This window comes from Cyphomyrmex costatus, unplaced genomic scaffold (assembly GCF_001594065.2).
Source record: "Cyphomyrmex costatus isolate MS0001 unplaced genomic scaffold, Ccosl1.0 scaffold120, whole genome shotgun sequence".
Taxonomy (NCBI): domain Eukaryota; kingdom Metazoa; phylum Arthropoda; class Insecta; order Hymenoptera; family Formicidae; genus Cyphomyrmex; species Cyphomyrmex costatus.
The window spans coordinates 1,512,815-1,526,197 of NW_017275174.1; the positions used below are offsets into that span (position 1 = coordinate 1,512,815).

The 13,383-nt window shown below is 40.1% G+C and overlaps 1 protein-coding gene across 3 annotated transcripts in view; it reads left to right on the forward strand.

The window, feature by feature from the left end:
* Window positions 1–7,213, forward strand: part of heph (polypyrimidine tract-binding protein 1 heph) — a 347,034-nt gene extending 339,821 nt beyond the window's left edge. For all 3 annotated transcript variants that reach the window (XM_018546685.1, XM_018546692.1, XM_018546697.1), the window contains exons 11-15: window positions 534–567; window positions 2,135–2,227; window positions 2,955–3,171; window positions 3,248–3,389; window positions 4,075–7,213. In XM_018546685.1, the coding sequence (XP_018402187.1) occupies window positions 534–567; window positions 2,135–2,227; window positions 2,955–3,171; window positions 3,248–3,389; window positions 4,075–4,143 (555 nt within the window). In that variant the 3' untranslated portion in view covers window positions 4,144–7,213. The remainder of the gene's footprint in view (window positions 1–533; window positions 568–2,134; window positions 2,228–2,954; window positions 3,172–3,247; window positions 3,390–4,074) is intronic.
* The last annotated feature ends 6,170 nt before the right edge of the window (window positions 7,214–13,383 follow it).

Sequence of the window (13,383 nt, forward strand, 5' to 3'; positions counted from 1 at the left end):
CAATTCTATGTCTTTGTTACGGACATTTATACATGCCCTTCGCTATCAGCTTCTGCATACGAACTTAGATGTAGCGTTCGGTGACAAAAACAACGAACATTACCGCGTAAGAAGCTTCAACGGATGATGAATGTCGCCTCGGCAAGAAACTGTGTGTCGACGTCACACTTCGCAGCTGCAACTTGTCACTACTGTACTATAACTGTGTGTACTACTATCGTTGGGTCGCGCACAAGCTTCGCAGTCTGACGACCACCCTCAACCGTCCTCAATTTTTGTAAAAAAAAAAAGACCACGCGTTTATATCGGAATTCATCAAAAAGTCGATCATATGGATAATTATATCTGTATACACTATAAGAAAATGTTTTTCTTTTCTTGTCCTAATAATTTTGCACGTAGCATTTCTTCTCCGTAGCTACGTGTGAATTTTATTTTGAAAAACGCGAATCTTGTGCGCACATCAACACTATACATTTAAATCCTATTATACTCGCTGACTACTGACTGGACTCTGTCTGTTCTCTGTGTAGATGGTCACGCCTGACGCTCTCTTTACCCTGTTTGGTACGTCTCCACATTTATATTATTAATTATATTACATTATTAATTATTATATTTACACCCTCGCGCTTTCACACCTACACGAAATCCACGGACGCGCGACACGCGACACAAGTTCCAGAGATATCTCGCTGACGCGATTTAATCGAATAGTCAAAAAAGAAAAGGGATAGGAAATGGCAGACGAGGAGACATTCGTCCGAACATTTTTTTCTATTCGAATATAGTCATATTCTTCGCGATAGTGATGAACAAGACAAACGTGTTACACGCACAAAAACGGAACACGACAACGTAGAATTTTTCTCATACGATTGTCACGTCCGAGGTTTACGTTTCATACCGAAAAATAAAAAAAAAAAAAGAAAAGATCTCTTCCTTCTTCCTCGGTTTTATTTTTATTTTATTTTACTTTTTTTTTTTTGGTTTTATTTGTATGGTTTTTTCACTCTCTTTTTTTCTTTTCGGCAACTCACAAAACTCGAGCATCGTCATTTCTTCCCTCTCGTCATGTTTTACTCTCCGTGAGACATCCGCCATATAACATAACTCTAATTAACGTTTAATCCGTACTCTTTCGATATTTTCGTGATTTCAACTTATTTTATTACTACAAGCTACTCCATTCGCAAATTCATAATCACCCGTCATACCGTCATCACCATCGTCATGCCGCCATATCGGCTCCGAATACGTTCTTTCACAGATCTCTATTTCCAGCATCTCTTTATACAGATTATTTCATTAATATTTTATTAATATCAGTTCCACACAACCTTTAATATTACGTAAGCTTTCGCTTATTTTACGTAATTCCATAGGAAACTCACTATTAACGAGGCGTAGCGACTCGGCTGCGGTCGTGTTTCTCCTTTCTGTGAGCGATTGTTATGCAGATTTTCCCGGATAATTGCAGACGAACGTACAAAAGTCACGTACTGCGTTACAGAACGCGTTTTAAAAAATTATTAAAAATTTTCTGTCCGTCCCGTAGACATCCATTTTTCGACTTTTAGCCAGCAAAAATTTCATTCGCTTCACTCGGCAACAACGTAATATCAAAAAATGTAAAATTTAAATGAATAAAGTTTCTGGAAACACATAATAAATTGTTACTGTTTTGTTGATTTTTAATGTTTTTTTTTAACAAAAATTTATTTGATTATGAAGATTAGTAATTGCAAATTATTTATTTACAATTTCTAGCTTGTCTAGCTTTTTTTTAGCGAATTATTATTAAAAAGGAATGTTCTATATAAATGATGTACACTTCGAAATATAATCATCACTAAATATAAGTATCACTCATAAGAAGACTTTTAATACTTTAATTACAATTTTTTATTTTGTCAGTTGAATAACTTTGTACTCTGAAAATAAAGCTTCTAGCCGAATCGCTCGCCTCTTGCATGTCCCGATTCTTAGATCCGATCGTACCCCAATCTCGATCGACCGAAATATTGTCCCGTTCATCTTCGATAACCCTTAGAGCAACCTCTCTAAAAAGAATACGCGATTTGTCGCCACCGCCCGAGTTTACTAAAGAGAACTTTGCGTATTGTGCATATAGGCGTTTATGGGGATGTACAGCGTGTGAAGATCCTCTACAACAAGAAAGACTCGGCACTAATACAGATGGCCGAACCTCATCAGGCGCTTTTAGGTGAGTGGAAATTTTTTGCTATGTGTAACGATAATTTAAAATTGCATTTTATCTTGTAAATAATCCATTTACTTAACCTTTAACTACAGCAGCGGATTATTTAGAACTGATTTAGACCGAACTAAAAATATTTGGATGTGCTTGAACAGTAAAAAACATTCTGGTTAAAAATAAAAAAGATTTTGATCATATCAATCAATAGAATTATAATAAACTCAACCAGAAAATTCTAATTTTTATCCATTTCCAACCAGAATTCCAATTAATGCAATCAAACTCTTTTCAATGTACTATATAATTGATATTATGATGTCCTAAATTATCGGCAAAAAATCTGAAATTTTGTCTGTTAATACGATCTATAGCACTATGTATTTTATCTTACTGGATTGTGTATTTTAGTAAATTATTAGAATTGCACCACAAAATTTCTATTATAATTTACTATAAGCAATTCGGTAGAAAAATATATCGTGTGCCGTAAGCTTAAGACAGAGGTTTACAAAAAAATATTTTACTTTAAACGAAACGTTTTAAAATTTACGGTTTTTTTATAGCTGTAGTTCAGAATCTTTATATATTGAAAAAAATTATTTCTATATACTCTCATTTTTTTTGTGAGGAATTAGAAGTTTTTTTTTTATTTAGCACAGCTGTATGATACTGTAATCATGTTAACATTCGAACATATCAATGATTAATTAACATTGTTTAATCTATATAATAGCGCTAACCCATATGGACAAGTTAAGAGTGTTTGGAAAGCAAATCAAAGTAATGCTCAGCAAACACCAAACGGTTCAATTGCCAAAAGAAGGTCAGCCAGACGCGGGCCTCACGAAAGATTACACCAACAGCACTCTTCATCGATTTAAGAAACCCGGTTCGAAAAACTATCAGAACATCTATCCACCAAGCTCGACCCTGCATTTATCAAACATTCCGTGAGTAATCCAACAACAATACATATTTCGCACTGCTTCTCCTGGTGGCTTAACGACATTCAATTTGCTCTTTCAGGGCTACGGTAGCGGAGGAAGAGATCAAGGATGCTTTTACCAAGAACGGCTTCACCGTGAAAGCCTTCAAGTTCTTCCCGAAGGACAGAAAGATGGCTCTTATACAAATGCCTAATATGGACGATGCCGTGGCTGCGCTGATCGTAAGTCATCATTGTTGTTCTCAATAGCCCAAGTCGAACTGTGGCCTGATGAAAAGCTTATGTGGATCTTGACTTTTTCCTTATTTCATTATAGTTGCAATTTTTATAAAAAGGAATTATAAATCTCTTGCTTAACTTTCATTCTAGAAAAGCTTTGTTTTTAAAATTCATTTATGTAATTGTATTATTTAAAAATGTTCTGTTTAATAAACAATGTAGTACCGTGAAATATCTATCTCTTTAAAATTTATTTCATGTCTTGGATATTTTGTTTCTGTCATAAAGTGGTACATTTTTTTTCTTCATATTCCTAATGTTATATTTATGGGTTGCAATTTCGAAAATCAAACTCAGATTTTTTACTCAACAAACAAGCTAGTGTTAAGCTATTCAGTATTCCACTGATTATAAGTAGTTTTCATAATTAAGTCATGATTTTTACAAGAAACGATAATTTTGATTTTCCAACTAAAAATAAAATTTCTCAGGACATCGAGTTTATAAAAAATGTACATATCGATTCTGCTTACATTATGCCTTTGTATTTCTCGCAAGTATTTAAAAAAAAAAAAGAAAGTAGAATGAAAACGTCTTAATTTTACCTTAAATCTAATTTAAAGTCAAATCCATGAAATGTAAATTCCAGTTGTTTAACTTTAAAATCGATTTGTTTTTTCCTTCACAGAAAATGCACAACTATCAGCTTAGCGAGTCCAACCATCTCAGAGTGTCGTTCTCCAAAAGCAACATCTAACAAGAATCGCCACCGCACGAGCAGCATTGGTACCAGCCATACGCCCTAGTTCCCCTTTGGTCACCCGCTTCGGTCTACGACTGATGATCGCATAGTTGGATCTACTCAGGTGCTCGTCCGTTTCTGCGAGAGTCACTACGCTGTTGCTGGCCTGCATTGCAGGTGTAACCCATGCGGGACTGCGTTGTACTCGGACTTTGAAGCAGCACAAGCGGACAGGAAGCAACCTTGTCCGAGCGAGCTTAGGATGTTTTCGAGGCCTTGCCCTTGTTGTTGGGACGTCTATATGGCATGCACCTGTTTTCGCATCCGGTTGAATCTGACGATTTGAAGGGTGTTGCTAGGGTGTTTCGAGATGTACCAGGGCTGCAAGCGCTCAAATTAAACGATGAAGAGGCAAATTCGCGACGGCCTTTTCGAAGGTAGTTTCCGGTACTGGCTTTCGAGCGTATTAACGCAACAGTTTCATAATTTTAGAAATATGTATGAAATTTAGAAACAGACAAAGATCGCGGACAGGAAGAGAGAGAGAGAGAGAGAGAGAGAGAGAGAGAGAGAGAGAGAGAGAGAGAGAGAAAATCGCGATTATTCTTATGAAAGCCAGGACCGTCGCAGGAAGAGAGAAACACAAAGAGAGAAAGTGAGAGAGAGAGACAGAGATGCAGAATAAAACGAAGAGCCTAGCAGCCGGGCATACATAGAGCATGTGTAAGAGAGGAAAGAGAGATTAGGATTAGACGGGAGCGAGGAAACAGCACAGTGTCAAACAGTCCTCGACTCTTGTACAGAATTAACGCTAGGAAAGATAAGATATATTATTATATATGTAAAATTCATGATCGCGCGGCTCAAACCGCTACCGTGATTATGGTTAAAAATTTTTCAAAGTTACGTGGACACAAGGGCAACCATCTTGCGATAAGCGCGCGCGACGGTGTCCGTATATCACAGTTCGGAAGTAGGTCTCCGTTGTCGATGTGCTCGTTCGGCGAACGAATTCGAGAAGAAAAACCAAATAGGTACAAATGGACCGCGAGGTATCTCGACGATCGTCGTACGTTCACGCGTAACGCGACAGCCGACTACCGTAAACCAGCAGCGTTTCCCACGAGACAATCTTCATTCTTCTGACGACCAAACACACGTGCGACCGAGCGTACTTCTTCGTGGCTTCCGTTCTGTTTCGAGGGCGAGACAATACGATCGACGAGGTTGACCGATCGAGTACGACAGGAACGACGTGTTTTAATTGACCGGGTATCTAAGTAAAAAAAATGGCCAATGTCACGGGACCTTTTGCATGCTTTCACGAGGTACTACTACTTCGCCGACGAACCGATCGCCTTCAATTGATTTTACGTCGCGAGATTGGCAGCGGCCAAAATTGGAGAAGAGAGTTGAAAGTGGCGGAGAGCCGAATCGGCCTTCAAAATTCTTCTCGTATCCGTTACTTATCGCGATTGGTTGATCTGTTCGTAAGGCGGAAGCGAAGCAATTATCAAAGTCGTTCGTTGCGTGCTGAGAGCTATCCTAATTGGGGTATGCCACTCCAAACGTATAGCCCGCTCGATCTATGTTTTCTGTTTCTTCGCGGGGCCGGTTTCTCGCTCCCGAAGGTACCTGCAGTATTCTCGACTACTCGGCGAAGTCGAACGCTTCTTAGGGAAGGATCGAGCGGTGCCTGAACGTTCAATGACCGAGGCGAGTTCTCCGCTCCGCAGGCCCACGCGACGCGTTTGCACGCGTCATCGTACGGTCGTCGCAGATGGCATTTTTATAATTTGTACGTTTCAGTTTGGAGATAAGTATTATAACGCACCCGCACACGTATCCGCGTCTTTACGAGACCGTACAATTATGCAGTTATACGTACACGGACACAAGACACAAACAATCACGCACGCGCCGCGCGCGAAGATAAATGTTTCGACCGCCCTCTGATTTATATACACACATACACATAAATACACACAGACGCATAGATACAACTGAATGCGCGCAGATTTCTTAGTTAGAATAGATGCTTAGGCATGTGTTAGGATCTTAATCATATAGTAAGCGACTAGATAAGTAATTGACTAGGAGAGGAAGGAGTGAACTGTTGAACATATCGCTAATTAAAAAGTTTGCAACGTACGGGGCGCGCGCGAAAAATTGGTACCGGTCGTAGCGGATCAACGAGTGGCACTCAAGATATTTCGAGGATGGTTCGCATCAATGGACAGTATTCGTATGAAGAAGAGAGAGATACTATCATGTCTCTGTGCCAACGATAGGTCTATCGTTTGACGAGCTTTGATCTACCCCATCGAGAGAGTTCCTGATATCAAAGCATTCCTTCAGTAGTCGGTGATTGTGAGGGTTCCCCGTAAATACAAGCGAATATCTCGAGAAAGCATTGCACATGCGCGGATTGGTATTCGAGGAGGCGATCATCATTTGATTAAACAAACCATTTGCAACGTTGAGTTCTTGTTGGACAAAGCGTTGAACAGAAAAGCAAAGTAATACGTTAGAATTGTATTTACGGAGATTTAGTAGAACCGTGTAAAATCGATTGGGGTGGTTTTCAAGGTATCTGGAGTGTCCTCGCCGAGAAGCGCGAAACGGAATTTAGATCGGGCGTCACGACATTGAAGACAATCGATCTTGTTTCTGTTAAGAATGAGAATTCTGAAGTCTTTAAACGAAATGTGCGCGCCGGCGAAGTCCACGGGTTTCTGTCTAATCGACGTTCTGTTGGAGTCAATTAAATTTTACTGATATAACGTAACTGATCGTAGAGAGAAGTAGGAAAAGGATTAGTGTGTGTTGGAAGGAGACTGTTATGCAAAGGCGTAACTGAATTGAGCGAGAGGGAGGGAGAGAAAGGAAAAGAATAATTGCGCGAGTGAGAGAAAAAGAAACGGAATGAAAGAGTTGTATTCACGTCAAATGTAGTATCACGCGACTTTGATGGATATTGAACTATATAAAAGGGTAGGAAGAGGAGTTTCTCCAATCCGAGAATCGTGCAGCGACCTACAAGGCAGGGAGGGAGAGTAACGAAACTGTGAAAAAAAAAAAAAAATATATAAAATAAAGCGAATGCCGGCTCGGGCATGGTGTGCTGTTTGTGCCAAAGTAGGCTAGCCGATAAAACTCTAGAATGGGATCTCTTGGTGAGCAGTGCGAATGGGATATCCCTGTTCGATCGCGCGGACGCCGATTTCCGGGGGTTCCTTTTGCACGGTCGTTTCCGCCGGGACCCCCTTCGATCGGCGGTCTCGTCTTGATCGAGTACCGACCAATCAGCTAGTTGTTTAGAAACGTAGCGGGTAGCCGGCATGAGCGAAGGGGCCAGTCTTTGCATCTATGATCTGTGTCTTTCGGACCTCTGATACTACGTTATTTACTTCGACTGCATTTATACATTCTTAACCGGACACACGTTCCGAGCACCCGGATTGCAACGTCTATCACACGAGAGATATTCACGACACTTACACGCACATACACAGACATACACATGCACACTTAAGTAATACACAAAATACACCTCCGCATTCGCCCACGGATGTACATACAGAATCCAGCGCGCGATTCAGCTTTTATTTGGCCGAATAAGGTAGATTCTTCTCGTTTTAGGTGGCTCGCTTAATTCACTGTGTATTGATCTAGGAATTTAAGAAGCTTCTCTTACACTATCTACTTTATCTGTCTCATTTGGATCGTTTTTCGTGCGGGACCTTTAAAGCATCTTGTAGCAACTCGCGCGCTGACGTTTACACGTTTGTATTTCCTTGATTCTTATCGCATATCGCAGAACATAGCGTGAGAGTGCCACAAGGAGGGAGGAAAAAAGAGGAAGAGACTATGTGAGGAGGAGAGCTTTCGTACAATTCTTACTTCCGGCACGAATATCGTCTAAGCGTACCTGAACAGCTCGCACAGAGTGTTACTCGATTTCCCGAGCTAATATATATATATATATTATATATTTCGATTTATACATACATACATACATGCATATATATACACAAACAGGCGTATATCCTTTCCGTGAATCGCCAACGTCGAGCACCCACCATTCACGCCAGGTCGCTAATTACGTTTTATCGCTTGTCGGCCGTTTCTTAGCACATTCCTGTCGACGCGTACAGCACGCGTCTGTACACATTAATCCACACGAAATACACAATACACGTAACGATCCACGTAAACGCACGCACCCAGCGTTTTGTCCCTATCTTCGTCTTTCTCTTTCGTTTTTGGAATTTCTTATCATAGAACGACGTAAACCCGAATGTTATTTTCTCTTTTTTTCTTTTTTTCTTTTTTAATCATTCACGCCACACTAATGGTGACAATCAGCTCTTCTGCTCGCAGGAGGAATTTGGCGTAAGATTTCTCCGGAGCGTTATCGCCCAAAGTAACTCGTTTTGACGAGCGGCGCGAGTCGTTCTTTCCGATGGACTTATTATTATTAGTAGAAAAATGTCGTACCGGAAAACGGGACAGCTATATTACGGAGCTATAGATATCTACAGGGTGCCCGACGTTAAATCGCACATCTATTCGGTTTATTCTATCGCCATTACGATACACATTAGATCGGCCTTCCTTCTTTCCGCTCGGATGGTCCTCGCGTGGTGGGCAAAAATAAAAAGAAGAAAAAAAGTGATGAGGAAGAGGAGGCACCCTGTAGACGGATAGATCGACTATATCACTAGCTGGGTTGAGGGGGGCCGAGGTGAGGGTTGGAGTAGCCAGCACTCGCTACATGGTGTCGTAGATTATTCAGACTCCGAAATTTCCCCAGACTCGTCGCGCGAGGAATCGGCCGGTGGTGGTTCAGCAAGAGTACACTTTCATCCCTCCCGCGACGTAGACACTTTCGCGTATCCAGCAGGATCTCCGGTAAAGAATTCCGCAGGTGGACGATATCGTGCGAATCAACAGAGAATACGACGGGAATTTTTGTATGAAAGAAGAAGCGATTTCTATCGAGCAAAGGTATTCAGGAGCATTAGGACTCAGACACAGTAACTGTGTCCAATAAATAAAACAATTTTGCAACTGTTGTAAGATTATTTAATACGATTGGCCTTGCTCTTAGTTTCTTTTACTAGGTCTAAATGTCTAAATCAATCATATTAATAAATCTTACAACAGTTGCTAAGCTGCTTTTCTTGCTGAACGCAGCAATTAAAAAATACAGACAATAGAAACCAGGAATAACATACAGGTAATAGATTTCTACCTATTACAGAAACCGAGTAGTATCAATGCACAACAATTTTCGGAAAATGATGATCTACTGCCTGTGTTATTCCCTATTTCTGTTGCCTATGTTTTTTATTGTGTTTGAGTTCTTAATATTTTTATTATCCTGACATGAGTGTCTGTCTTCTGTCAAACAAAATTTTGCGTTTTGACGATCGCTCAGTTCGTTGACTCTTGAGGTCGAGAAAGAGTCGCGGGACACGGAGGAGATCGGCAGCGCGGCAACGTCGATGAGACGTCGCACTCGGACCAAGGAAATTCGGGGTCTGGTAGAGAGCCACGTTAGTAGAAGCTTAGCCTACACACAGAGGGTATCCACTAATCCATTTATGTACGCAAGATATACAAGCAGACACACACACGCTCCAAACGTGAGTCGTGCACATATACATGCACACACAGATCCAGACACACACATACATTTACAGACTTACATCTATTATATATTTGATATATCGCATTGTAACAGGTGTATCCTGTAAAGTGCGGCAACAATCCGGATAATTTATATTTTATTAATAAGGGATAAGTCTATATATAGGGTTACTAACGTGTTACGGATTATCACATAAATTAGAGAGAAGATTAATCTATATAAATATATATATAAATATATATTATATAATGCGCGGCGGAAATTCAAGTACATAGAAATGGCAAGAACGGAGGAGGAACACGCACGTGAACACGCACATACACACGTACATACGATACGCAACGTTAACGTGATTGGAAGTGTGAGGTATAAAAAAATATATGTATATGATGAGTTTTAAATGACTATATCTGTACTATCTTAGGTATATCGTTGAGAAAATTATCAGAATATGGTCTGCTTACCTAATCGGGGCCTTAGGCGTCGTTCAAACCGAGAAAAGAACGGATCTAAAATGACACGCGTACATCGAGCCGACGCGATGGCGTCTCCGTTTTCTCGCGTCAAATTCTTTTTCCATGTGTCAAAATGAGGGAATATCGCGATTCGCGAGAAACCTCTTCTTCTAGTATTGGAAGTACGATTTGGATGTTACATGGTAATTGGCGGTCAATAGTAAGAAAATATTTTGACGACACCCGTACAGTACGGACCTCTAAGAAGCATCTTAAAGACGTTCAGAGAACATTCTATGTTCTAAGGATGTTCCTAGGATGTTTCTCGGAATTGTGCTGTGTGAGCATACATGTGCGAACATACACGACACGCACAAACACACATATTACACTTTCACTTATATGGAGAAACTCGGCTCGAAAAATTAAAATAAGTATACACTAGTTTATCGCGAGAGAGGAGAAGCATTTAAAAGACACACAGGGTCTCCAAAGTGCGGACAGTAACAAAAGTCTTTTGGATAGAATGTCGACCTAACCCTTACAGAAATCCAATACTGATCAATTTAATATTGAAAGATAGCGATTAGTTATTTATTTTGAATGTTAAAAGCACTGAACACACAGTATTTTTAATACTCAAAATAAGTAGTTAATTACTATCTTTCAGTTTTAAATTTCTATAAGGAAATACAGTAGATCGTAACCGACGTGTGTTTTAATAAAGAATCAGGAGGATCGAGATAACGATCTGTCAAAATGCCTCGACATGCTGCAACATTAAAATAACCACAATTGGATAACAATCCGCAAAAACTTCAAATACCAAAGAAAAGAATTTGTGAAGATTATATTTTACTTTTGTATCAAAACGCCAACAGTTTGTATCTCTCTTGCTTGGATAATGCTGCTAATTCTTATATTTGACTCTCTTCTAGATTGGCACTGTGGTTGTTATCTCGATCTTTCGGGCGCGGATGGGCGAACGGAATGCAAGGTTTCTTTTTTTGCATACATAACGTCTCGATATCGCGCAGGTCGCTGGGACACGCGGATTATTCGTTGATGTATGTGTTGACTGAATGATTTCGCGATTTTCTTGCCTGCTCTTGCTTTCACGAGAGTCACATTAATTTATATCTCGAGGACAAAACGGTAGGACCGCGGACGAACGAGCGATCAATCAACTTTTGTCAATCATCATCTTACCTTCGTTTACGTTGAAGGGAACGGTTTGACCGCGTCCTTACGTCTCGGTTTCTCGATGGGTTTCTTATTTTAAGGGGGGAAAAAGCGAAGAAAGGCCTCGATGAAATGGAGCCGCTATCAAATATTTCGAATAGTACCGAGACTGTATCGCTATCGCTATCGCCATGCCAATATAACCAAGTATACCGTAAGAGAAAAGGAACGAACATAGAGGTAAACAATTCAATGGAGCCTAATTTTCGAGGTGATAAAGAAAGAGAAGTAGTGAGATGAAGAGATCGTTCAGAGCCTCTGGTGACACCTTTGTAAATGTATAGGATATCTGTTTGTTTTTTCTCGATTAGCGCGCGTACAAAGGACGGCTGAATTTTAAAAATACTGAAAAAACACTGTACGTTAGTCAGTGAGAATTGTAGAAATTAACTAAGCAGTAGTCGTTAAGACGATGATAAGCGTCGCTTGAGGGAAAAAAGAGGAAGTGGAAAAGAGGCACGATCCTGTAACGAAGAATTGTTAGCGTAAAAAGAAAAAAAGAAACGTTAGTAGCGTCTTAGAGTCGTGTAGTAGATCCTTTCTAATTAAGCCTCCAGACTTAAGTAATGTGTATAGTTAAATGACAATCACTCGACTTTCTGTATCGACAATTGACGAAGGGAATCTCGGAAAAGCCGTGATAAGCTGCCTACGCACCGAACCCCTTTCTTCGTGTTTCCTTCTTTTTCTCGGTCCCCCTATTCCTATCCCCCTGTTCCGCAACGAGACTTTTCCATGTTCCAATCGTGGACTTTCCTTCTTCGAGAGATTTTCACCGAGCTGGCGGACAACTTGGCGCGAATTCGCAAGCTAGAATTGTAAATAAAAGAAAAAAGAACATAAGCATAAAGATTCGTTGATTCGTCTCCGGCTCGTGTCGTTATCGCGACTTATTTATCTGAAAGTGTCTATAGATTTGTGACTAGATCGATGTTTCTCCCGCAAAACGATTATAATTGTTGGAAGGACAGTTAATATGTCTTCGAGATATTTCGTGGCCGATAAAATATACTTCTAATGAATTGTCTTTTTTTACGATATTTAACGATATTTTAGCTACATTGTTGAGTCTTATTAGTTGACGCATAAATGAGATCTTACAAAAATCATTCGTATACAGATTGAAAAAGGAATATTTCGTTCGATAAATTTATAAAACTTAGAGTATAACATCTCGAACGTTTCTCATCCTTTTCCGCGTTCGGGAATTTTGTGAAAAATCTCAGGTTGTACATATACTACTTCTTTGACGTCACTCCAAGCCTTTCCGAGCAATCTTGCCAGCTATTTTTCGCCTGTTTGCAAAAACTTTCAAGCCTATTGTGACAAGTGTCAACTCCGCCTTTTAGCTCTCGAACTTTCCAAATTCCGTGCCCAGGAAGATCCTTGGTTTTCTGCGTGTACCTTCCTTCTTTCCCTCATCTCACAGTCGTCGTTCGCCGATCTGATCGACAGCTGATGACAGTTCCGTGCGTCGCTCTCGATAAAAAAGATAGAAAAAGGAGATCTTTCATTCTTTGAAAGATATTTATTCTCTGCTGTCACCGGAAATAATATTTGCAAGACGCAAGCATGGTTGATAAAATCTTGAATCGTGCGGGATTGCATCATCAGGAGCTCGATCGTCGGCGAGGCGCGCTCTAAAAGCTGATAAATCTTTAAAAAAAAAAAAAGAAGATATATATGTGAGAGAGAAAACCAATCATGGGCCAGGAATTGCGTTGCAAGTCACAATCAGCTCGTCTCCGGCAAAATAGACAATTTTCTTTCGACGAGAACCATTGTCAGAGCGGGCGTTTTACGGTTAAGCTCTTTCTTAGTAAGTTCGATTAGGGATTAGTCTTATCGATAGGAAGGCGGAGATCACGAGAGTGATCTTGTTTTTTTTTTTTTTTTTTTTTT